This window comes from Geospiza fortis, unplaced genomic scaffold (assembly GCF_000277835.1).
Source record: "Geospiza fortis unplaced genomic scaffold, GeoFor_1.0 scaffold55, whole genome shotgun sequence".
NCBI classification, from domain to species: Eukaryota; Metazoa; Chordata; class Aves; order Passeriformes; family Thraupidae; genus Geospiza; species Geospiza fortis.
In genome coordinates this window covers 2328335-2354778 of record NW_005054308.1, presented here as the reverse complement: position 1 = coordinate 2354778, position 26444 = coordinate 2328335, and the positions used below count along the sequence as shown (strand labels likewise).

Sequence of the window (26444 nt, the reverse complement as noted above, 5' to 3'; positions counted from 1 at the left end):
AGAAATACACACAGAATCTCACTGCTTTATTTGTTGACTCTTCCTTAGCAGAAGAATCATGTGCACCATGTATAGGCAATTACTGTGTGCACAAACTTAGTAATTAAAGCCATCTAAACATCTTTTTATTTTCATCACAGCAAGTATCTTTTTAAATTCTTTGTATTTCTTGTTACTGCTTTGAGCTTGACATGGAAATGCAGCAGAGCCTCTGAAGGCTAAAGAGTGGTCTTAGGATTTGTTGGCCAAAAATAATGAAAATTTCATGTATTTAGTTTACATTTATGAAATTTTGGTTATGATGACATCTTAAAGAATTAAAGTTCCTGCGTGAACTGGACACAAAATGTCAGTTCAAGAACCTGAGTAGAAACACATTATTGAAGGAATGATGGCACTTGGCTCTGAGGTTCATTTGCAGCTCCTACTGTTTTAAACAGAATATTGAATGCATTTTCAGACTGGAATGCCAGTTCCTCACATAATTCAGCACCGGCCCAAGTGGATTTCTGGTTTGCTTATAAGGAATTCTGTTTCTCATTGTTGATTCTATGTTAAGAGGCAGAGTTATGTCCTTGCACATGAGCTGACTGGTTCCTGAATGATTCAACACTCCCATGGAGTGTAATACAGCAAAAAAACATCACTTTTTGATCTGTTTCAACTAGTATATCACTGAGAAACTATACCAGAAGACCATTCTGAGATTGTTACAAGGAGAAAAAACAAGATTTGTGCCTCAATTTTAATGTGTCACATATCAGTTTATGACCTCTATCACGTTGTCATCTAACACCTGCTACTAGTGAACATCAACCTTTCTAGTCTAATGAACACCTCCACAACTTTTTCATCTTTAATTACACTCTGTAAATATTTTATGTTCTGTATATACACTGCTGTCTGTATTCTGGTCTGATTGCTTGAGGAGGCACAATTTGGCCATTTTTTATTTTCCCTCTTCCACAGTGGGTGTTATGTAGGATGCTTGAGCTCAGGCATGTCCACTCTCTGGCTACTGAGGATGAGCACCTGCATGTCTGAAGCAATTGGTGGCAGCAGGGGGTGGTCCTTTATGATAAATAAAAGCTGCTGAATGCTACCTTTTATTTATCATAGAACCACAGAATGATTTGGGTTAGAAGGGACTTTAAAACTTATCTAGTTCCAATCCCCCTTGCCATGAGCAGCAACACTTTCCTCTAGACCAAGCTGCAAAATCTCCATGCAGCCTGGCCTTGGACACTTCCAGGAATGGGGTATCTGCAGCTTTTATGGGGAACGTGTGTCATGCCTCACCACCCTCACAGGTAGGGTTTTTTCCTAATATCTAATCTAATCCTACTCTCCTTTAATCCATTCCCCATTCTCCTGTCACTACATGCCCTTGTTTAAAAGTCCCTCTCCACCTTTCTTGTAAGTTCCCTTCAGGTACTGGAAGGACACAATTAGGTCACCCTTAACCCTTCTGTTTTGCAGGCTGAAGAATCCCAATTCTCTCAGCCTTCCCTTATAGCAGAGGTGCTCCATCCCTCTCTTCATCCTGGTCTTTTCCTAAACACCAAACAGCTCAGGTCAGGGCGTGGCAGCAGACAGTTCAAAGCTTCAGCCTTACGTGGGTACACAAACTCACATTAAACAATAATCTATTTAAAGGCACTGACAGCAGAAAGTAAAGGCAGTGTGCTTCTTAATGTACTTGAAGGTAGTTAATTAAATTACTCCAGTTTTCCTTTAGTACGCCTCAAGCAGAAACTCAATTGCATTTCTGCTTTTCACAATAAGGTTGGCAATTTGGCTAATTGGAAGTGCAACAGGAGATTAATTGTACCTTTTTAACTTCAAGAAAATCCTCCCTGCTCTTGGCACGTTGCTAATCACATACAGACCTACAGGATAGTCACACACTTGGAAAAGTCCTGGTATTGTATTTCAATTAAACTCTTTCTCTTCTAAATGCTAATTCAAGAAATCAAATGAAATTAGAAGCTCAAGTCTGAAAAAAACAGAATCCTACCAACCAGGTGTGACAGCATCAGAGGAGAGGCTTTGCTGAAGTGTCCTTTGTTGCTTTATTCTCTCCAGATTCATGTCAAATGTGATCTGAGAAGGTGACCTGTGTTCCAGGGTAATACTGGGAGGGACTAAGACAGTCATCAAAAACCTAGATAAGCCTAAATTTGCACAGAACTGAAAGATTTAAATTTACTATAAAGCCTCATTGTTTGACTGCATTAGTTAAATCACTTTTATGTGATATCTTGATTGGCAACAAAATATTTATAATTTTTCATTGCTCTCTTAATCAGAAGCTTTCATAAGCAACTAGTAATAATTTGTCATGTCCTGTCTATGGGAGCTCTGTTAATGAGTTGTCACATAGCTATTGCAAAAGAGCCATCCTAATGGTACATGTAATTAAACAGTTTCTCTTGCAAACATTTAAGATTGCTTTTACCATAAAAATATTATTTCTCCATAAATTACCCATCCATATTATTTATCCATTAGAAGTCCCTTTGCAGTTCCACTTTAATAAAGTCACATCAACTTTTCTCATGCAGAAAATAACTATAATGTAGCTGAAACTGATAAATTTGTTATAGCTATAAATTGATTTCTGACTACAAAAGTGAAGTGGTTAAAATGTGTCATCATTCAAAATAATATACTTTTGCCTCCTAGGAACAAGTGATACGTTTTCTCAAGTATGTGATTATGAAAGCATTCCTCAATTTGAAAATAAAATAAACTCCTCATAGAGTCAAATGCATATAGTATTTATAGGGTATTGTTTCACATGATTTGACATTATCTCCAGAGAAACATGTGTAAATTGATATAATTTATAAATATAAGTTGCTCCTTCAGAAGCATGGTGAAAGAGAAGGTTACCATAAGAAAACAAATATGGTGAAGAGGTAGATAAGAATTTGGTGATTTACCAAGTGTAGTGCAGGTAGCTATAGCCTAAACTCATTAGTGTCTTTCATTACTCATTTCATTTTAATCTGTACACTCTAACTCACACTGGCGTTGGGTCATTCGTTCAAAAATAGAATTTATATATTTATATTTACACAGTATAAGTTGTGTAAATACAGAGTTTTTAATTTCTGCTGATGTCAGGTAGGATGGCACAGCCTTGCTCTCTCCAAACATCCCACCCAGGGACAAGGACAGAGCTCCAGACCACAGCCTTGGCTGCTGGACTTCCCCATCCCCTGGGAAATCACCTCCATGTGCGTCTCATGGCCCTTACAAGAGCTGTGCCTGCCTGAGTCACATTTCATGCATGCTCATGAAAATGTCCCTTTTCCATGTATAATATTTGAAACCCAAAGCAAACAGCCAGTCTTTAAAGTGCAAGTCACTGGGATTAATTTTCTCATTAAAAGAGTCTGTATGAAGACAATGTGTTCCTGTTGATGCTTTTAATGTAGATTCACTGTTAAATAATAAAAAGCTCATGTGTGAATAACCCCATTAATTCCCTTCTAATAGAATTTGGGCCATTAAAATGATCAAACCCTGGGCCATCCTAGATACTGCAGTAATGCAGGGATGGAAGCAAGTTACAAAAATTTAGATATTTACAACCAAGTTTTTTTCTCTTTCAAATCAAAGTTTATGAAATTGCTTATAGCTTCTTAATGCATTTACAGGCTCTAAAATAGAGGTTAAGTGCAAAATTACTACTGACAGTATATTCTGAATATATAGTCTCACATTTTGGCATAATGAAGATTACAGAAATTGTATCCACTTGCATTTTTAGAGGAATGTACCTACTATTCATTTTCCTTGTCATGTTTACTCGGACTTTCTCAGGATGTAAAACTCACCCATTTTTTTGTTATATTATAATTACACAACTGTCTAGGAAGTTCATGTCCGCATTTTCAAGGCAAAAAAAAAAATTTGACTCAGCAGCATGTTATGTTAAATTCTTTGAGCAGAAAAACAGGAAAAGATAAATTAATGCCCCATCAGGCTGTGTTTGCAACAGTATTCTAGCATTTGCTTAAGGCTGAATTTCTCTCCATGTAAATGACTAAAGTGATGTGTAAAACCAAGAACAAATAATATTAATGAAGCATAAGTTTTCAGCTTGTCTCTAGAAATGAATTATTAAAAGCATCAAAGAAAGTGATTTAAGGACCCATGATTAATTTAGTTTTTATTATTTTTATATGAATCACTCATAAATCTATTGTAAAAAAGATCAGAGGCATTTCATTAGCAAGGAGAAATCATTTCCAAAGTGATAGCCATTGTTGTAGATTTTGCATAATAATAATCTCATTAAATGCTTGGGTACATTTTGTTTTAAAATCCTGTAAACATTATCAGAGAGAGATTTCTAGGACACTGAGGATCAGGCAAGCTTTTTTAGTGTGAACTAGTTAATACAGGTTGCTTTGCTGATGACTGTGAGATCAGGATGGTGTTTTTCTTCATCTGGAAGTGTTCAGGGCCAGGTTGGATGGGACTTGGAGCAGCCTGGTCTAGTGGAAGGTGTCCCTGCCCATGGCAGGGGTTGGGCAAGATGAGCTTCAAGGTCCCTTCCAACCCAAACCATTCTGGGGTTCTAGTGGAAAATTGGTGACACCACCAAGCCCTCTTTGCCAGGACTGGTTGTGTCAGTAGGCACTGAAACCACATTGAGGTCTCCAGCTTCCTTGGGCTTGGGAAAGGCCTGGAATGGAAGGGGTTAAAAATGAAGTTAATTATTGTTAGTAGTAGTAGGGGTAATAATAGTATTTGGAAAGCAAATCTCCTGAGAGAGGAACCACTCAGGGAACTTCATTCCCTCTGCCATTATTTCTGCTATGAACACTTTAAACCATCACGGTGAGAGGGTGTTGACTGTCTTTAGGGCTTCCCTCCTGCCCAGTATTTATTAGGAGCATTCAATATCTGACTTGGATGGATTTCAATCACTCTGTGGGTGTAAATGGCTTGAGCAGGGGAGTGTGCCACCCATAGTGCCATACTGGGGGGTGGCTGGTGCCAGTGTGCCCTCCCTGAGAGCTGGGGGGATGTGGGGAATCTCTGCCTTCATGTCAGTGGGATTGACTTACCTGTTTCTTCTTCCTGTTTATGGTTTGAAGTCGTTTGAGTTTTTTTTCTCAAGAAACTGGAAGCTAACTAAAAAATAATAAGCATCTGTGCTCATTCCTCTTCGAACTTTCTGAAAACCAAGAAACTTTGACAAAAATTTAAAGGATTTAAAATATTGGAACAACCCTAAGGCATGTTAGAAAGCTTCATGAAAATCTGAAACAGGCAGAAGGTGGGGGGCAGTGCCCTTCACCCTATGGCATCACAGCCAGCTCAGCATCCAGGGTTAATGTGGCTCCTCTCTGCCAGCTCCTTCCTGGGTGTCAGAGCAGGAGATTTGTGCTGTTACAATCACAGGCTGGAATTCACTTGAGACAGAATGTGAACAAGATTTACAAGTAATATGCAATGTTTTACACATCTCTGAGCACGGTGTCCCTGAACTGCAGCAGAGTGCATGACCAGGGAATGCATTAGAATGGGAATGGGATAAATAAATATGAAAAATCTTGTGTTTGGAAAGACCAATGCCTTGGGTAATCAGTAGTGATGGAAAGGAAAGGAAATACTGTACCAAAAAAAAAGGTATATATCCATTTTCTAGGATCTGCTTTGTTATTTTTTTAGAGCAACTTTTTTTTTTTAATATTTTATAGATTACCAAGCTGTTATCAATGTAAAATGCAGGGTGATGCATTTTTTAAATCTTGAAAAGTTAAAACATATTCTGAGGTCATTTAATCAATCATTTGGTTGAATGGTAAATGCAAGACATGAAAGGAGCAAATGAAGGACAGAGAACATTTATTTGAAAAAGGGAGAAAAAAAGTGATACGAACTGCTAGAGAAGTCAATTTATCAGCTGCCACTAGTTGCCTTTATCAATTATGAGAAATTATAAGCATAACTTTCTGAATTATTTTTATTCAAAAAACTACTTTATAATGAAATTCGTAAGGTAGAGGTGACCCTGCCCTTATCTGGCTGCTTTGATGCAGGGCTTATGATTCTGTGGGGTTAGATGGGTACTCCCTCCAGTTTCATCACTTCTCTTTCTTCCTCTTCACAAGAAAATGGTGAGATGCCCCATCCCTGAGCACCCACATCCATTCCAGAGACACCCCATCCCAGGAAGTGTTCAAGGCCAGGTTGGATGGGGCTTGGAGCAACCTGGTCTGGTGAAAGGTGGCAGGGGAGGTTGGACCGTATGATCTTACAGGTCCCTTCCAACCAAAACCTTTCCATGATTCCATGATAATTCACCTTCCAGGTAAATGAGGAAAACCAAAATATATCTCAGAACTTGCTGGTTTTGCCTTTCTACTGATTGCCTGTTTTTCTTCATGGGATCATACATTTAAATGTCTTTTCAATTCACTGTGGGGCATTACTGGGGTCAAGTAGGGCAGTAACAGCTCCCTGGGGTGTGCAGCCCTTGCTGAGCCTCCCTGACAGCCCTGAAATACTGTTTTGAAGCTGGGATAGATTTGGGGAGAGAAGAATTATGTTGCATCAGTTTTATAGATGTTTTTGTTCTGCTCTGTCTGCTTTCAGGCTTGTGGTGACTTGGAGAACTGGCTTAACAAGCAAAAGCCATTTGAACTGAGTCAAAATATGTGAAATTATTTCCTCTGCTTTTTCCCGTGGTGAATTATTCCGGTTCCCTCTGGCCACCCCATCCACATGCCAGGCACAGCAGAGCAGCAGCTCAGCAGCTGTCAGTGCTCACTCACACCCTGTTAGCACAGGGCAGGGGCCTGTGAGCAGCTCCTCAGAGCTCCCAGGGGCCCTGCAGCATGGAGGGGCATGTGGGACACATCCCAAATACGTCTCACAGCTTCCAACTGCAGCACAGCACTCCTGACTGCAGGATGGGAAGTTAGAGGCTATTAAGGAATCAAAGACTCATCATTTCTTAATGCTCCAGGGCTTGGGTTTTTACAGCACTTCCAAAAACACCCCTATGAAACACAAAGAAAGTGCTTGTGCATAAGAATGCATCCATAGATATAAAATGTAACAGTGCAATCCTAATGTACTAACTATATCCACAGGGAAACACTGGAGAAAACCGTGAGCTGCAATAAACACACAGAAAGTCATTAATTTGTTAGAGAATTCAGTCTACTTTTTGCAGCAACAAAAAGTTCAGTGTTAAACATTTAATGCCACAATCATTTTCTCCTTCCCACTCCTAAACACTTTCAATTCTTAACAATTGTGTAGTTACATATGAATTTTTTGTGCGTGCAGGTTCTAATACAGGGTTGATAATTCCCTTCTATGCCTGACATGGTGATATGGTGCTGACCTAAGTCATCTTTGATAACTTTCGTCAAACACTAGAAGTCAGAAAATAGATTTTAAAAGTCACAAACTGTGCTTTTACCAGTATAAGCCCCACTTTTCAAGAAAAACACTTTTGGAAAGGAAGTTAATAATACAATATTGTTGCTCCTGTTCAATTGTGCAAGGGTTTTTTGCTTATATTAATACATTTGTATGTGTTGGAAAAAACAGATCATCCTTAAAAAGACAATTAGAGAGCACAAACCAAGCATTCAGAATATTTTTCTGTGATATTTTAAAGGAAGTAATGTACTTAAATAGAGAAGATTATATTGTCCTGTTTTTCCACAACTCCCTTGGACTAAATTATTCTATTAAAGTAGCCATCCTGCTTTTATTAATCTAAACTTAATTTTAGTTTCTTTTAACTTACAAAAACTGTTATTAAGTCCCCTCCAGTGCAATAATTTTCTGTATCTCATGCAAATATTTGAACAGGGTTGGTGTCTTTTCCATTAGCAGTTACTCATGCATCTTTGCTTTCCATCAGGAAAGATCTAACTGACCACAAAACAGGCAAATGCTTGAAATGGGGATTTTTGAGTAGATATTTGTAATAATGTATTGGAAAACTTAACCAGCTTATCCCATAGCATAGATGCCTGACACCAAGGTGACAATAATATCTTAGGTGCTTTTGATTATAGATAATGGATTTGATAATGATATAGATAATGGAAATCAGATAATCTGTGGATTTACTCTGATTCTTTGTAATTGTTCATACATTTGCCCATGGGAGCAGCACAGCCAGCAGAACCAGGTTATGATTGTGGGCGTGTCTGTGCCCTCTCAGGTGAAAGTTTGTGCTTTGGGAAGGGTTGTGTCCTACCAGTAAATTCTTTATTTCTCAGTGCTCACTTTCAACCTGCCTTAAAACATGTCTAAAAACTTAAGCAAGCTCTCTAAATTCTCTCCCCTCTGCCAGTGCTGGCCTGCCACTGAGAGGTGAGGCATGAATATGCTTCTTAATGCCAGACAGAGGGTTTTGGAGAAGGTTCCTGAGCTGACAGAAGTAGTGCCAGATCAATCCATACTGCAGGAGATGGGCTGTTTTGTACTTCTCTTGGAGGGTGCCAGCTGGCATTGCACGTCTGCTGCAGAATCACAGCTTCCTTCAAAAACTGTTCAAAGTGTGGTGTCTGGAAAGGAAGGTTCAAACGGCAAAGCACATGTACCCTGAACAGGCAGGAAATGTGAGATGTAAGGAGCCCCAGAAGGTTTGGGTTTAGAAATCAGCCCATATGCTGATCAAACAGCTCCAGCCTGTGATCTCTGAGTCCTGGGCAGGGCTTGGCAGCAGCAGAGGGGTGTGGATGGTTCCTTACAGTGCTGGAGCTGCCATGGGTGCAGCAGGGAAGGAGCAGCATCAGAACTTGTGTGTGTGGATTCCCTTCCTCCAGCACAAAGAAATGAGGACCCAAGTTCTGGACTCCGAGCCAGCAGATCAAAGTGATGTTCCCGTTTAATCTGCCCCCCTGGTGGGTTCTGCCGTGCAGAGGAGGCAGTGAGCTGTCACCTCCCCGCTGCACACACTGGGCTGCAGGCTGCCTTCCAGCTGCACTTTGGAGCTTTGAAAACAAGTCCTTGTGTTTTCATAAGCAGAACCACTCTGCAGCATTCACCCTGTTGTACTGGGTTTGTGCCCCCCTGACTGAAAGTTGAATTTTCCCATAATATTGTAGTTAAATTACTCAAAGAGTTCAATTTGACATACTTCACACCTGAGGATGATTACAGAAAAATCTTTCAGCACATGAGCTGTTTCAAAATGTATCCTCCTCAGTTTGCCTAGAAACACAAACACTCTGAAGCTGAAGAGAGTCTGAAGGTTGGTGGAGTAACAAGAGAAGCTGCTTCATTTAGCCATCAGTGCTGTGATTCTCTTAGCTATAATCCAGTAAATAAACATTGAAATTAATAAATAAAAAATGAATTTAAATCAATTCCTAAGCAGGGTGCTTGTACAGCATAATCAAGTGCCAAAAATGTGTCAAATAACTCAGATCCTTCCCGTCTGTAAGCAAAAATTGAAACAATGCAAGAGCATGTCTAAAAAGATGAAGGGGAGGAAGAAAGATACTTGTTAAGCAGTTACAGAACTAAACAGGTATGTTTGAGAAAAGGCTTTTTGTCTTCTTCCTTGTCTCCTGCCTAGGATGTTATCTGAGATAAGTAAAAAAGAGCTTCAGTTCTTTTTCATCAGGTCTCAAGGCTGCAGTGCATTTTCTAAGAACCAGCACAGATAAAGGAAATCTTAACCCACCCAAATGTTAGCATTTTATGCATCTGAGGTTAACAGGTAGATATTAAATTCCCCCATAAATTAAACAGCTGGAAATGACCATCTTTTTTATGTGCAAAAAGCACCTTGTTAGCAACAAAGCACAAAAGTTCATATTCTCAGATGAGTCACTTTACCTTACTCTTAAATAGCTGCTCATTTTCTCCCTGTGTGTTGATTTATGAACTTTATAGCCTACTGTTCAAAATTCAAGCTGTGTCCCCAGGCTGCATTGCTATCAAAACCTCTGAACAGGTAGTATCCATTCATGTAGTGCTTAAAATATTGTTACTGAATAATAAGGCACCTTTCCTGTCTTTTGTTCCATTCAGGATTTTGGAGAAGATGATTCCCTCTACATCACCAAGGTAACAACAATTCATATGGGCAATTACACCTGTCATGCCTACGGCTATGAGGAGCTGTATCAGACCCACATCCTTCAGGTGAATGGTTAGTAAATGGCATATGTGACATTCCATGAAAACATTCCCTGAGAAAAGTTGTGTGTTAACCTCATTCACACAGAGATGTGTAAAGCCACAGCCCAGATTATCTGTGCACGAGAGCAGATGCAGCTTGGGGTTTGCTCACTCTCACTGTCACACAGGCAGTCAAAAATAAAAGTGTCAAGGGGAGATGTGTATAATTACCTGGGCTTCAGGAGGTATCTTCATTGTTAAACAAGCTGTCAGTGACATTTCCAGAGAGTTAAGAGCAGCGTTTCCAAGCATCTCTTAAGTAATTACTACTTTTGTCAACAGAAGCGTTGCCTCAATAATTTCTTCTTCCAGAAAATCATTTCTGTTGCATGAAATAGCCCAGGATATTTAAATAAATACAGCAGTGTTTCCAAAAGCAGCTAACCTCCAGCTGTATATCCAGGTTATTACCTGCTTGTACTGAGCTTGGTTTGCTGAGGGCTGTTTACACTGGCTCACTGGATTGCAAAATGAGGGCAAATCATTTTACAGGTGAGAGAATCACACAATTCCAGCATTCTCGTGCACCTCCATCCCCTGGACTACATTTGTGCCTGGTGGAACTGATATTCAGGTTCTCACTATCTATCTCCTGACCTCAAACTCACTCAGTTGGATTTAGTTTAAAATTACATTAGATTAAGTCAGCATTTCATCAAGGGACCAGCCCACAGAGTGTCCACCATCCCCAGCAGCAACAGCATTTTCCAGCTTCCAACCCTTTTTCACATGTGCTGATGATGCCCAGCAGTGTCACCAGAACAGGGGCACCCATTACTAACTGTGGGTACATTCTGGTATGAAATGGGATGTACACTATGGGATGTACTCTGGCATGAAAGCATTTATTTTTAATGAAAATTCAGTAACTTTATTAGAGGGTATATGTATTATAAGGAAAACTAGTATTTGTTCCTTTCTCTAGATGTGTGTTGACCTGCACAAAGGAGAGCTTTCAGCTGCTAAGAGCAAGTCACAGAGGTGACACAGAGGTGGCACACAGGTCAGCAGTGAGAGGAGAAACAATAAAGAGAGATACTTAAGCATCTTAAGAAGAGCCGTGTTGGTTTTGTTTTGAGGTTTTGTTTTGACTTCAGCTCAAGTCTTCTGGATGTGTGTAAGTGCTCCCCCCACCACACAAGTACCTGGAGGAGAGCACAAAGTATCTGGTTGATCTGAATGAAAACTGACTTAATGTCTCTACATAATAACTTGCCATCTTTTTGAGAAAGTAAACTGTAAATCTCAGCAATGTGGATAACCAAGTCGTGTGTGCTGCAGCTGAGAAAATAGGTTTCCTTCCTCAAAGTGCTGTTTGTTTGATGAATGGCAGTTGAAAGAAAAGCCAGCTAACAACTTAATCCGATGTCTATTATGTGATGTATTATGAGGCCTGAATGGAGTTTAGTTGGCAGACAACAATGTAGACTTTATCAGCACTGAGAATAGAAGGCCCAAAGGCTTTGAAACTTAAGCCAGAATGAGAGGAAAGCTGGATGGAGTGTGGGGAGGGGGTGATCTGTTCCATACTCACACTTGCCACTTAGATTTAACTTGTTCTTGAAAGATCACATTTTCTTTTTAAGTGGAAGTTTCATACCATAGCTGCATGGGGTCTTTCTTACCAAAAGAAGAATGCTGTTATACAAAAAACACTATCTATGTGGGCTTTTTAATATGCTATATAGTCACTAAATACAGAATAAAAAGCCTTGCATTCTGGTATCAACTCAGGCTTGCTAGAAAACACTGCAGGGTCTAGAAATCTTTGTCTCACAGCATCTGATATTCCCTTGTGAGCCATTAGGCTTTGCAAAGCTGGGTTTTTGCAATTCTTGATGTGGCTGCCCACATCAGTATATTCCCTCCTGTTCTGCCTGTGTCACAGTTTCCTCCAGCAGCTGATGCAGGGGTGACAGCCCTGATGGCAGGAGAACATTGTTTGCCTTCAAATGCATTGGAGGGTTCCCAAGGCAGAGCCTTTCACAGGGAAACCTCAGTTTTAGTAACTTAAAGGACAAATTGAGGAATTTTTCTTGACAGGAGTAGAGGGAAGAAACTGAGCCAAGCTGAATTGAGTGAAGATGCTGAGAATCTAAGTGTAGTTGATGGGCTCTGTTCAGCACTGGGGCTTGTCTCTGTCTGTCTGTATCAAACTAAAAACTCCATCTTCAGCATGGAAGGGTTTTTGTTGCTTTCTTGTGTTGGACTAAAATGGTAAGAGAATGTGACAGAAGCAAATCAGCCAGAACTCGGGTGTATCTGCTTGCCTGTCTCCTCTAGGGAGGCACTGATCTACTTTCAACAGCAAAAACATGGGGGCTTTTTATTTTATTAAAATTATCAGAATTTTTCTTTTCACACCTCCCAAGTTTGTCTGTTGGGAGAGAATAGAGAAAGAAGATCCAACTAGAAGTAAAAGGGTTTATCCCCCACCCTTCCCAAGCCTGCTGTGTCTCTACAGGCAGGTTCCAATTTTTAGACTGTTTTTCAGTTAATTCAGTGTTTTCAAAGCTGCAGTAATTCTTCCAGCATCCTTTGGTCCTTTTCCATACCACCTGGGCCCTGTCTTACTGTTCCCACTAAGACACATCAATGAGCTTACAAAAGATTCTGATATTAGTTATGTGTACTTTCTTCCTCTGCTTTTATCCAACATATTAGATGCTCTTTAGCTTTTTTTTTTTTGCCTCTTTTTAACATTAAGCTAGATTCTTATGTTGATTAGGTAATATAGAAAATAAGGAAATAAAAGCTTAAATAGAAAGTTTGCAGCCCAATTTTGACATTAAATGGTTCTGAGATTTGGTGCTCTACTACTGCTCAACTGCTGAATGCTATGCAGTGTTTCCTTTGTGTCAGATGGTTCAGGATATCCCAAATAACATGGGTGGATCCAGATGCTTATTTTGACAAGCAGAGATGAGAATCCTCTTAGGCAGAAAATGTGAAGGTCACCAGGTGAATACCCCAAGCTGCTGGCTCACATCTGGGCATGAAGCATGAAGCACATGTGAAATTCAGCCTGTTTGGTGGGAGAGGTTTGGTTGAGCTCATCAATCTCAGGATTCACAGTTACTGGTGAAATTTAAGTCAGTGTATTTGTGCAGCTTGCCCTTAACATCATTGGAGGAAAAGAAATTGCTGAAAGGCAATGTTTAAACATTTTAACAATGAAAAGTTCGTCTTGTGTGCTGGTATCTTTGATCAGGAGGAGCCAAGAACAGCAGGAAAATTTTGTTCTCTCCCATGTATGAGTATTGCTTGGGAAATGTCTGCAGTATACACTAACTGTCAGGAGGAAGCAATTTAGCAGTTTTAAAAGAAAAAAAAGAGGTCCGGAGGATAAAGAATCTCATAAAATAATAATCAACTATGAAAATTGGTAAGTCTCTTGGTAAATCAAGAGATTTACTGAGTGTAGGAGATTTTCTAGGTGTAGGGCATCATTTTCCTTGGTCCTTGCGCTTAGGAAAACATCAGCATAAATCAGAATATTGTATTCCTTGAAAATAGTTTAAAAAAAGCCATTTGATCCTCAGCCCAATTATAAGGGTCCAATAGGACAAATTTTCCAGTAAGGGAGATGTTGTAAACATAGATGTTTCATTAATGTGGCTTTTCAGGAGAAAACGTAAAATGCTGCAAGCTCCTTTCAAATCATAAATGTAAAACATCTCGAGTAAATGATTAATCTGTTAATTATTGCTACACCCTGGAGTATAGAGCTCCTACAGCAGCAATGGATGTCTTTGGGCCTTGGTGCCACCATCTGTGCTCATCGTGTGCTTTATCACCTGAGCTGTTTTGTAGTAATGAATTGGTCTGCTCACCAGTGAGGTGCTGCTCAGTATGCAGTGGTAGGCAATCTACCCAATCTCATGCTTGTTTCAATGCCTCTTTCTTCCTACTTTGCTTAAGATAATGGCATTTTTATATTGCCCTTGGCTGCAGACACAGTAATGGTTAGCAATGATATATATTCACCAAGGGAAAAAGCAAAAGGTAATCCATATATCCCGAAGTCTGGAACTGAAATCTTTGCAAGTTTAATGTGCTTACTTGGAATGTATTAATTTGTAGCAAGGACAATAAAAATATATTCTGCAGTTTGCTGTTATCACAAGGCATTTGCATGAAATAATTTACCTGTGCAGTGAATTATGTAAGACAAGGGAGAAGAAATAAAAAGTTTAAAAATAGAAGGAAAAGGAAAAGAGAGCAGAAATGGAGGTGAAGCACATACTCTTTGTAGGTGAAAATAAACAGTTTCCTTATTAATCACTCTTGAAAAGATACCTTGCTATAATTTTAACTTAATTTTCATGCAGAGCATTGATTCGGTGTCTAGGACCTGTGAGCTACCTTTGGCAATATAAATCTGTTGTGTTTGCAGCCCTCCAGGTAAAATAGGTGGGTTATTCATGTGCAGACTATCAAGCTGTGAGGCAAAAATGTGAGAAATGAAAGTACAGTCTGCTTGTATTGCCCTGATTCTGGGGAGCTGATGGCTGTGGCCAGCCTGGGAAGTGCTGACACAGCTGCCCAGATGAGCAGGAAAGCCTAAAGCAAACACTATTAAGGAAATAACAGCCCACAGTGGTTTTGAGAGCATTAAATAGGTGATGACTGGGGTGGGCTGTGTCTCTGAGAGCTGGCAGGTGAGAAGACACTTGGCTTGGAGTGAAATTTCTCTGGTGCCTTTGGCCATGTGAGATCTCAGCCAAGTCAGCTGATTATAGGATTTGAGAATCAGACCCTCCTGAATATTGTAAATCTTTTTCCTCTGCATTTGTAGAAGGCACACTGTCCTTCAGCTGTGAGTCTAAATAAATCATGTTGGCCTTCAATGGACCTCAGTTACTCAATCATTTCATTCAAAAAATGTTACTAGTAGCATCCCATTCAGGCTGGCCAGATCCACATTGGACTCTGGCCATGATTTTACAAAACTGTACAGCTTTCAGCAGCTACATCATTAATCCCAAAATCTCCCAATCTGATAGAAAAGTTGACTGCTTCATTGTGAAACAGAGATACCATCAGCCACGGTATGAGACATCCTCACATTTCCTGTTATTTTTCCCTCAAGATGAAAGAGTCTCACTGGTATCTTTCACTGATGCTGCAATATTGCGATTTTTTTTTTTTAAGTGAGTCAGTAAATTGTTAAGAAATAGTTAATGGGTGGTATTAAGCCATGTTGGTTTGAGCAGTGAAGGAAAGATGATTGAAAATCAATGAACATCTCTGAAATCTTAATATAATTAGTAGTTCTGCCAGTGGAGTATATTAAATAGCTCAGGAGTGCCTTTGTGAACAAGGTAAGTCATGTTTTAAAAACCTCTCAGTGAAAAGAAGTAATTGATAAACACTTTATTTGTTCAGAATAAGAAGTAGTGAATACACAGTCCACTTCCTGATGGATAATTAAATACTGAAGATTAAGTTATTTTTCATAGGCAAGAATTCAAATTCCCTCCTAGATTCACTGAAGATCTGAAGTTTATACTTTCATTTTTAAATATGTGAGTACCCACGTTAGGTTTTAATCCAACTGTTAAATTCAGTTAGTCACTCAGTGAAAGTCTAAATACAGAATTGGATCGCAAGGTTGCTCCCTGGCATTGGTATATTAGTTTACTCTTTTCTGTTATAGAATCATAGGATGACAGACTGGTTTGGGATGGAAGGAATCTTAGACACCATCTCAATAATTTCAATCCAACCCCCTGCCATGGCCAGGGACACCTTCCACTAGACCACGTTGCTCCAAGCCCCATCCAGCCTGGCGTTGAAACTTCCAGGGATGGGGCATCCTCAGCTTCTCTCATATGCCAGTGCTTGGAAAAGCATTCTTTTCTATTTTCTGCCCCCAAAGTCAAGCTGTAGAAAAATCGTTCTTGTAGCTTGCACTGACAGCCAGACCAAGCTTTGTTCTCTGATTCTCAGCTCAGAGCCCCTCGTGGCACTGCAGGACAGCAGTGGCTCTGCAGCTCCGGTGCGGTCTCAAGTCCCCAATTCCTCAAGTCCCCAATTCCTCAAGTCCCTAATTCCCTAATTCCTCAAGTCCCCAATTCCTTAAGTCCCTAATTCCATAACTCCTCAAGTCCCCAATTCCTCAAGTCCCCAGGTCCCCAATTCCCCAATTCCTCAAGTCCCCCCTTCCTTGCTCCCCGCAGTGCCTCCGGTGATCCGCGTGTACCCCGAGACGCAGGCGCAGGAGCCGGGCGTGTCAGCCAGCCTGAAATGTCACGCCGAAGGCATCCCTAATCCCCGAATTACCTGGCTGAAGAACGGCATTGATATCATGCCAAAACTATCCAAACAGCTATCGCTCCTCGGTAAGAACAGAATTTTGATTAATTAAAGTATTGTAGGCAGGGATTAAGGAGGATTATTTTGCACTTTAAACCAGAAGTTCTTGTACTTTGCTAAGCCACAGTTGTAGGAAATCGTGTTATAAAACCCCTGTTCTTTCTTTTTATCTCTTTCTCCTGTGAATTTCTTGGGAAATACACTATTGATTGATGTAAGTGGTAATTGCATTCTGTTCAAAGACAGCCTGCCTGTTTTTTCATTGCCTTGCTTCTTGTGTACAGCACAGGAGAAAAGAAGTGCATTAAATTATTTGAAGAGAAATTCATTCAATTATTTGTTCACGTCTAAGACCACACTGGATGCAAGTCAGCTGAGTCATTCTCCCACTCAGCCCTGCTGAAGGAATTGGGCTTTTAACTCCTCTAGGTCCCCATTCAAATGAGGGTGCAACAGGCATAGCAATAAGCAAGAACATTAATTTGCAATTTTCTGTGTAAAAATATTAACCCCATCCTCAATGCAGGCCCCAGTCTGGCTTTGGTAGATTGTGCCCTTTAGCCTGTGTTGGTAGCACTGATATTGCTGCATGACACATACAATGTCTCAACGTGTTCCACAGGTTTTAGCCATTGGTCTCACTGCAGGAAGCAAAATGATAGGAGGAACTATAGAGAGATCCCTTTAAACCAAAGTTTTTTTGTGATCTGATGAAAAACAGTTTGCAAAACTGAAATTAATTTTTCTTCACTAAAGCCAAAGCACTTTTCTAACAAAAAGAAGAAATAAATGAAAGGTAATTTATAGTTTGATTTGATATTGTTCTTTGTTCTTTTCTGGTGTGGAGCATGTATGTGCTGATGGGAGGAGGCAAGACATCAGCTCCCATGAGAATCCCCACAAACCTCTAGTTAAATAGGGGGAGACACGGTGGGGTGGAACCACCCTGTTGAGCCTTCACTGGGTGGCTGTGGTGATGGAGGACAATTAAGGCAGGGACAGCAATTAGCAGCAGTGAGGGGCACTGTTTATGAGTGTCTCTCTTACAGCAAATGGAAGTGAACTCCACATCAGCAGTGTTCGCTATGAAGACACTGGTGCCTACACCTGCATTGCCAAAAATGAGGTGGGAGTGGACGAGGACATTTCTTCCCTTTTCATTGAAGACTCAGCAAGAAAGACCCGTAAGCTCAATTTTCCATGCATTTCTTTCTTTAAATAGTGTTGGAATGGTATACATTTAATTTAATTTAGTGTAATTTAGTTCCGGCTATTGCATGCAGTAAGTTGGATCTTACACAAGGTAATGACAGTTCTGAATGCCCTTTGATCAGAGGATTGGACACTTTTTGGGGTAGGAATCATGCAGAGAAGGTAAAATCTTGTCCAGGAAGATGGTCTCTTTCGTGTCCCAGAAGTATACTGGATGTGTGATGGGTAATAAGCTTTATTGGAGTAACAAATTGGCAAGAGTTTCAGATATCAGAAAACCCAAGATGTAATATTTTGTCACATTCTATAAATCTCATTCATTTCTGTATAAGGCTTCTTTGAAGCCAGTTACCAGTCAAAATTCTTGAATATTTAGATATCTGAAAAATGTCGTGATTAAATTATTTTACCTGATTTTACATCACTGACTGGCAAAATAGGTTTCCCTCAGCGTGAAATTATCTTCCACCTCAAAGACAAATACCCTCCCAGCTAATCTTCCCCCATCTCCCATAGGAGTGCAGCAGTGTTATCTTGACCACACTGACCCCAAAATAGAATTGCTGAAGGAGATGATCAGTTGTCCCAGTAGAAAAGCTCCAAGAGGCCTGATCTTTTCCAGTTCTGCTTTCTTGAATGCCTGGGAGATTACCTGAGTTTATGGTGATACTAAAAGTCTAGGTGCAAATGGGATTTTTACTGCTTTTCTGGCTGCTAATATAGAACAAGAATTGAAACAAAGTTGCCCATAAATATGGGCTTTCAAGGAAGATCTTTGGAAAAGATATCCTATTCCTCATTAGCTAGATTTATGTACTCTTGTTAATATTGGTCATTTTCCCTTGAATACTTGAGCAAGGGAAATTACAGTATGTTGAGAAATAATTGGACGTATCTGGAACAGAAATTCAAATGCAGGTGTACTTTCAAAGCTTATGTGAATCCTGAAAGAATGCAGTTGCATGAAGTTCCAAGGGAAAAGCAGCCAAGGGTGTAGCTGCTGTAGCTGCTGTAGCTGCCAGTCTCAGGCTTCTTCTGAAAGATGCTGGTGGACCTGGCAGTGCTGGGTTAATGGTTGGACTCGATGATCTTAGAGGTTTTTTCCAACCTTAATGGTTCTATAATTCCATGTTATGTTTCCTCATGGAACCTGCACAGAAAACCACAGGCTGTACCACACCTGCAGCTGCATTTGAAGGTAACAGCTCCTCTTTAGTAGGTCATTGATCTTTGCACAGCTGCCTTCATTTCAGAAAGGATTTTTCCCATGTCAAAGTTTCTTAATTGTCTCTAGAAGGAGCAAATGTGTTTAGAACTCTCTGTCTTTCTTGGTATTTTATTTGAATGAATGTTACAAAATTTTCACCAATTAAACAGTTCATGTAAACATGAGTATTTATTCAGTTACTTGATACAATGAAAGTTTTGACATTGTTTTGTTGTTTTTTTTTCTTTTCCTGATTATTTTCTGGCTTTCCCAATATTCTGATGCTGCAGTTGCAAACATACTGTGGCGAGAGGAAGGTACTGCAGTAAAGTTCTTTTGTTGTAGTGATAATGTGCTTGTCTGCTTTAATAATTCCATGATGGGCCATTCTCCACTGACTTACCACTAACCCTATCAACTTTCACAGTCACCAGATTAAGTACAGACCAGACTTTTAAAACCTAAATTATTCAAATAAGAGATGTCACTCTTGTACCTATCACTTCTTGCATTTTCCCACTATGAAATAAAAATGACCATAAAATATATAAAAATATGAATTTTATATATACTGCCAGAAATGTGAGTAGCCTGAGATTTTCAAGCTGCATTAGCAATCACACAAGTGTCAGAAGTGCTCTCAAATTAGCATAATTGAACAAGTAAGGCATAAATTCAATATACTGCATTTTTAAGCAGGCAATTCAAGCTCTTCCTTTTCAATAGCATGTATTGATGTTTTCTAGGTGAGCAACAGAAATTGTGTTCTTGACTGTTAGGCAAAACAAAAATCCAAACCACAACAGGTTTTCTTCCCTCTATCCTTTGAATCAATGTAGGGTTGCCCACTTTCTCCTTGTTTTAATTGGCAGTTAAGAGCTCTAGTTTGATCAAACTTACAGTGTGCCCTTCACATAGTCAACAACTGTGTATCTTGGAAGCCAAAGTAAAACAAAAACCCATCATGAGCAGCTAATTGACTCAAAGATGTCATGGAGGCCCTTAAAATTATCTTATTGTGTACATCCATACGTGCTGTCATAATTTCCAAAATATCCAGTAAGAAGCATCATGCAGCAGCCCGGGGGCTCTCACAAAGGTTGTCCATCTGACCCTGTGACCTTGGGCTCCTGGAGGGCTGTGAGCAGGACACCCACTCCCTGGAGGAAGGTTCTGAGGTTCAAGTGCAGATGTAAACCAGTTTTCTCACATCTGCCAGCTGCTTATGAGGCAGCTGAGACCTTGGTGTCCCTCAAGCTGTGTGGGAAGGGTTGCTGTGCAGTGACAAACTGCTCTCAGCCATGTCCCCCTGCCCCCTGCAAACCCCCAAACTCCCTCACGCTGCTCCTCCAAGAAGGGCTTCAGGCTCACTCTGCTTTTGGAGGGTGCAAAGCCCCTTTGTCAGTAGTGCCTCCAAAACAATAGCTGGCTTTCCAGGCTCAGCTGGAAGGTTCTGGGTAGCTTGGGCTTGGCACAAAGGATTTTGGGGCAGAAGGAGGGTGCCAGGGCGTGGTGACAAACGCCTGGTGCACACTGTCAGTGCCACCATTGGCCACAGACACATGGAGCAAATACACTGGTTTATTTCTAGAGTCCCTTCCAACCCAAGGCAAATGCAACTCGCTGGAGGTCAGGGAAGTGGCTCAGTCACCTAGGAGAGCTCCCCAGCACTTCTTTCTGAACACCCCACCAGCAGGTTCCTGGTGCAGGGCTGAGAGGAATCGTCACTGCTGAAGTTCCTGTAAATGGCATTATGGGCACTAAGAATTGCTATTTCCCTTCTGCTTGGAAATGAAATCTCTAATGCATCTCATCAGTCCAGCATCACCTGCACGATGCTCCATGGCTGTTTATACACAGTGTCCCTTACGCTCCTTTTAAAAGAAAGCAGCTGGATAATCCTACCAGATGTAGAAGTAGAGGAATATTTAAAGAACAGCTGAGAAGTTCATTGCAGAAAGTCTTATAATTTTATTAAATAGATGGACTTACTGCTTATCAACCTTGCATATTTTAAATGAAAGTATGAGCAGTGTTGAGGCAAAACATGGCCAGTAAAGCAGATCTGCTATTGATGGTCCTAAACAATTCAGTATCTGTGAAGCAGGTTTATTACCCTGCTTGTGTTGTTCTGTAGTATGTGATGGGCACGTTCATTCTAGAATATACTTCAGCATGTGAAATCTTGGCACAGAGAAGCTGGAAGACAGGAATGGTATTTTTGGTTTTACATTTTAATATATCCTTTCAATTCCTTACTATGTACAAGTAACAATATTAACAAACGCATTGGTAGATTTGAGCTCCTTTAAAATGATCACAACCTCATCCCCACAAGGTCTGGAGTAATTAAAAACTTGGGAAAATGCCTAAACAAAATATGGTATACAACAAACTTTTGCTGCAAGTCAAACTTTTAAAACAAGTATTTGGTCATTTTAAAAGTCAGTCTGTCAATTTGTTCTCAAAACCTTTCAGATCATGCACAAGCAATGCCTTAAGAAATTAGTGCATATAGGGCAACCAGCCAGTTAAACCTGGGGCTGGAAGCACATGCAGTATTTACTCAATGTACAAATAATTTTTAATTTTGTCCAGAGAAAACCATGAGTAGCCCAAATGTAAAGCAGAGATTTTTTTTCATGACAGTGTTCATTTCTGTAGTGAGCATTGCTTACTTAATACCTGGAGAAAAGGGGCATTTTGTGCCAGCAGCCAATCAGCAGTTATGTGAGTGTATGCACTTAAAAAGCTGAAAGCCTTTTCATTACCAAATGTAAGTTCTAAAATATTTCCAAGTATTTAAATTAAGTTGAGAAAAACTATTTAAGTATAAGATCAGAGGAGAGTATTCCATGGTGAGAAATTTGCCCTTTGATCTCAAAGGAGGGATGTATAAATGTACACTGATGGAGACACTGTATTTCTCAAATAAGCTCTTGTTGACATCAGGTGTTCTCCCAATGTTTTTTTGTTAGACCCAGCTTCATCTGGAATGGATCAAATAAGAACTGTTATGTTTAGAAAGCCCTCCCCATTCTTAATGGTTTTGGTTTTTTATATTAGGGATATTTTGCTATATAGGTGAAGTATTTTGCCTTTCATAATGCCTTTAGGTTTTGAACTAGTTGTGTCATCTAACCTGAAACGTCCTCAATTCAAAAGGAAAAAAGTTTTCAAAACTCCTCATTAGTCCCCAAGTTCCCAATTTAGTCCCTGCCTCGCTACTATAAAAAACACAAAATACTTCATTGCCCACCTCTGTAATGAAATAATTCCCAAGTCCCTGCACCAAGGAGTTGCATCAGTATAACAAAAAATTGAGTCTGTTCTACTGATGTCCATGAGAGATTGTTTAGGATGCACCCAACCAAGATTTTGCAAATGTTTCATAAGTCACAATAAAACACCTAGTTTGTCTAGTAAAATCCTGCTTGGCCTGAATATCAGTATGAAGACCAATCTCTAGGGGAAAAAACGTGGTTTAATTTTAACTGACAAACTTTTTTAAAAGAGAGTAACTGGATGCTCTCGGAAATTTGTAGTATATTTTAATCAGTCTGCACGAAAACTTGGACTCATTTTACTGTAAAATAAGTAGTAGAACTTGCCAAGTCTCTGACTCTAAACCTATTGGGGTAAAATTTTTAATCAAAGTATTTTTGTGGTAATTAAGGTCTTCTTAAATACACCCTCATTGTAATGGGATCATCAGACAAAATCACGCTACTCTTGTGCATGAAAATAATTATAAGCATCTTCACAGTAGTCCTAATTGATTGCCTGCCTGTTTTCACTTCTGAGGATTAAAATCCTTTACCCATGAAATGTCGGCACTCATTCCAGGCCAGGGTCAAATTCTGCCCTCTGAGTGTTCATCAAATCCCACTAAAGCAGGTGGGAGTTGTGTGGATGCTGGGAGTGCAGCTTTTGGTCCAAAGTGCCTGAATGAATTGTATTACCAATATACTTGGGGAAAAATAACTCTTAGTCCACGAAATAACTCACAATGGAGTTTTTTTCCTACATGCATGATCCAGCCCTGTGCAATCACATTTGAGGATCACAGCTCTGGTACCCACCTGATGCCCTAACTGGGGGATTTCTGTGCTATGGTTCAGAGATTCAACTTGAACCATGTCAGTACAGCAAACACCACATGCTGACACATTGTTCTCTAGAGCTACTCATTTGGCATCAAAAGAAGGGGGCTTAGCAACAAAAAAATCCTTCTAGCCTTACTAAATACAATATGGTTTACAACATTTTCCAAAAATGCATTTGTCCAAATTATCCCTATTTTTACTGTCAAATTTCCTGTGATGATTTAGATCTCAATCCTGCAGACAGTTAAGAAATGTGAGAAACACTGTCTCTGTGAGAAGTACTTAGAGCCGCCACCACAGGACCAGCAAAGGGATTTTTTAGCACTGAACACTGTTCAGAGCCATGCAATGGGGGCTTTATTTCTCCATGGGAAAAATGGAATAAATTAGAAGATACAAATTGTATCATCACCATATTGTTGGCAGATAAAGTGCACTATCAACACTGCTAGGGGTGACAGTGGTCATTGCAAACACTTACTGGTGGTGGTGTGAAAAAATGGAATTATTGGATCTTTGAGACTAGAGGGTTTGAAAGGATCCTGACCATTTCTTAAAGATCTTGTCACTGCAATTCCCTGTAGCATGAAATAGGCGATAAAACACAATCTCCTAATGGCAAAGCAATGACAATCAGCCAGCTTTCCAAATCTCCTGGAATGCCCTGGTTGGATAAATGAGTGCTAATGCAATGCTGAACTACTCCACATTTGTGAGTTACAGTTTTCAAGATTTCAAAAATGTATTTATTTTGGTGGCTGTAGTTAGTTCTTTCAGATATTTTAAGAAAATAAATTATATATTTTCATTCATGGTACAGATGCTAAACACTTCCATTTAACATCACAGTTACCAGTGGTCAAGTTGCCTGTAACAGGATGACCTTCACTTTAATTTTTACTAAAGCTTGTCTTTCGGTTCTCAAATTATTGCCAAGCTGTTTTTAATGAAATCATAGGAAAAAACCAAATTCATAATCTGAGGGGGGTAGCAGTACAACAGAGAGGCTTCTTGGGATCAAATCCTGTTTTGGTACCTATTTACAAGACCCAGCCATAATTATTTGGGTACAACCACCGCCACCAAGGCAATGCATTTTTGAACATGTTTGTACCTCTTCACTCCTTGAAGCCCTTGTTGTGACATGAAATTTGATTTGTGAATGCTCCAACTGCATCCAAATGAACAACTTTTATGTAAGGCAGATTTTGTTTGTCGGGAAAGGAAGACAAGTTCTTTAAAAAAGTCCTAACCGCTATGGATTCATGCAAAAAAAAAATCCAACTCCTTCTTCTTTATCCCCCTTTAAGGCCTGAGTGTTGGGAATATGTTCTATGTCTTTTCTGATGATGGGATCACAGTCCTTCAGCCAAATGAATGTGAAATCCGGAGACACATCAGGCCTGAAGAGAGGATTTTCACAAGTTATGTAAGTCCTGAACCCAGCAGCTACAGCTGACAGCTGGGAAACTTTCTCTTAATCTCTTCAAAGGTTGTTATTGCTAAAGGACCTGTTTGCCACAGGGGTGCTGGAGCTTGGTGGGCTTCATGCAGCATCCCTGAGGTGTAGCATCTTCTCTTGAAAATCAGGGGATCCACGTAAGTTCTGAGGCTGACATGGAGGATTTACTGACACGCTGCAGAGAATTTGGCCAGTTATCACAAAAGCAAAGATTTTCATTTGTCCTTTTGATCCATTTACTTATCCATGTCCCAAATTTGTAACTGGGCTTTAGGGAAGATACAAAAGTCAACAGCAGAGAGATGTGCACATCATTCACTGGTGCTCCTTTTACTGATGGCTCCATAGGCAAAGTGAGTTACTTTGGGCCACTTTCTGCTCTTTGGAAATGCTTTGCTATGTTAAACTGCAGCAGGGAGGCAAATAAGAATGCCCAGAAAATGGTTGTGCCATGGAGATCCTCTGCATCTTCTGCACTGAGAGAGAGACTGCACTGTCTGTGTTTGCTGTTGGCACTTTCCTGTCTGCGCTGAATTTACCTAGCCCTTGCTTTAGGAATTACACGTAAAATTTTTTCAGGTGTCAGAAATGTCAAGTACTGGCTTGTAGGCAGTGGAGCTCAACATGGCCAGTGGGATAACACGTGCCTGGAGGCTCTGTGAGGTCAGTGTTCTCAGTGACCTGTTATGTACTCCTGCACAGGAACATACAGCAGGCATATCCTCATGAAACTGTCAGTTCTTAAAAAAAAACACAGGTGCTGAAATACATTCAGAAATGCTTTTTTAGTCACTCCTTTCCTTAGTTTCTAATTTTTAAAAGGGGAAGTTGAAAATGTGGCTAAAGAATGTGACTCTTCTGAAAGAAAGGGCTCAGCCTTGATTTTAGTTTTGGGAGGAATCTAAGGCTAGAATTGCTGTCATGAGCCCTGCAGGTTGGGTCAAGCTCTGTGTCTTATGAGTGTGTAGGAAGTATTTTTAAAATCTCAATAAATTTGTGGTTGATACTGGGGTTTTTTCCACTAGATTTTAATATACCTTGGAAGAAGTCCAGATTGATGCTCCCCCCAAGGCTAGTCCTTACCATGGACTTAATGCTATTAAGCCATACCTAAGCTTTACTAAGACAGAAATCCAATGTTTCTTTTCTAAAGAACTGTAATTAATGAAGAACTGGTCCTGGAGAAACAGATTGAAAAGAACAAAACACAGAAGGCACTCAAGGAAATAATGTCAGCACGTTGGTGTGCATGAGAGGGATTTTTAACATCACTTGGCTGCTCTTCAGAGACACCTCTGAGGGATTCCTACAGATCTCCAAGGACCCTTCCCTTGGTCTGGGGATAACTGACATTTTTTCCTCCCTTTTCCCTTTTACTATCTTGGGTGCTTGCTACACAGACAGTGTCACCAGCCCAACTTTAGGAGTGGATCTACAAAAAAGGTTGCTTCATTTGCTCATAGAGGGCCCAAAAGCAGGTGGAGCAGCTGCAGCTGAGCCCTGTAGCAGAAAGACTGGTAACTTTTCCCTGCTCCCCTTGGCTTGGGTGGATGCTGTGTTGTGAGGGCTGAGGATGAGGAGGGCACTGTGAAGGCTGGCAGGTGTCTGACTATGTGAATGGCTCCTGGAAGCCCAAGTCTGGGCTTTTGTGTTATCTTCTGGCTTTTAGCATAGATTCTCAGCCTAGCTGGAGAAACAGAAAGGAAAATGCTGCCAAGTAATTGAGTCTTTTATCTTCAGCCCTTACTCATGATCTCCACCAAGACACTCAGCCAGCAGAGCTGTGCTGCTTAGAGGTGACAGCTTTCTGTCCATAATTGTTGCACATGGTGTAGGTCCCTTCCAACTCAGGATATTCTATTCTATTCTACTCTATTCTATTCTATTCTGTTCTGTTCTGTTCTGTTCTGTTCTGTTCTGTTCCTCCAGTACAGACACAATGCTGACTTTTTTTTTTGTT

The 26444-nt window shown here is 40.2% G+C and overlaps 1 protein-coding gene across 2 annotated transcripts in view; it reads left to right on the top strand.

Annotated features, from left to right (window-relative positions):
- The window catches only part of FSTL4 (follistatin like 4), a 204073-nt gene that overhangs the window by 166478 nt on the left and 11151 nt on the right, over window positions 1-26444 (top strand). Inside the window, exons 7-11 of one of the 2 annotated variants that reach the window (XM_005418681.3) lie at window positions 10030-10150; window positions 16362-16523; window positions 17547-17681; window positions 19207-19233; window positions 24333-24451. In XM_005418681.3, the coding sequence (XP_005418738.1) occupies window positions 10030-10150; window positions 16362-16523; window positions 17547-17681; window positions 19207-19233; window positions 24333-24451 (564 nt within the window). The remainder of the gene's footprint in view (window positions 1-10029; window positions 10151-16361; window positions 16524-17546; window positions 17682-19206; window positions 19234-24332; window positions 24452-26444) is intronic. The other variant, XM_005418682.3, reaches the window with a different exon arrangement.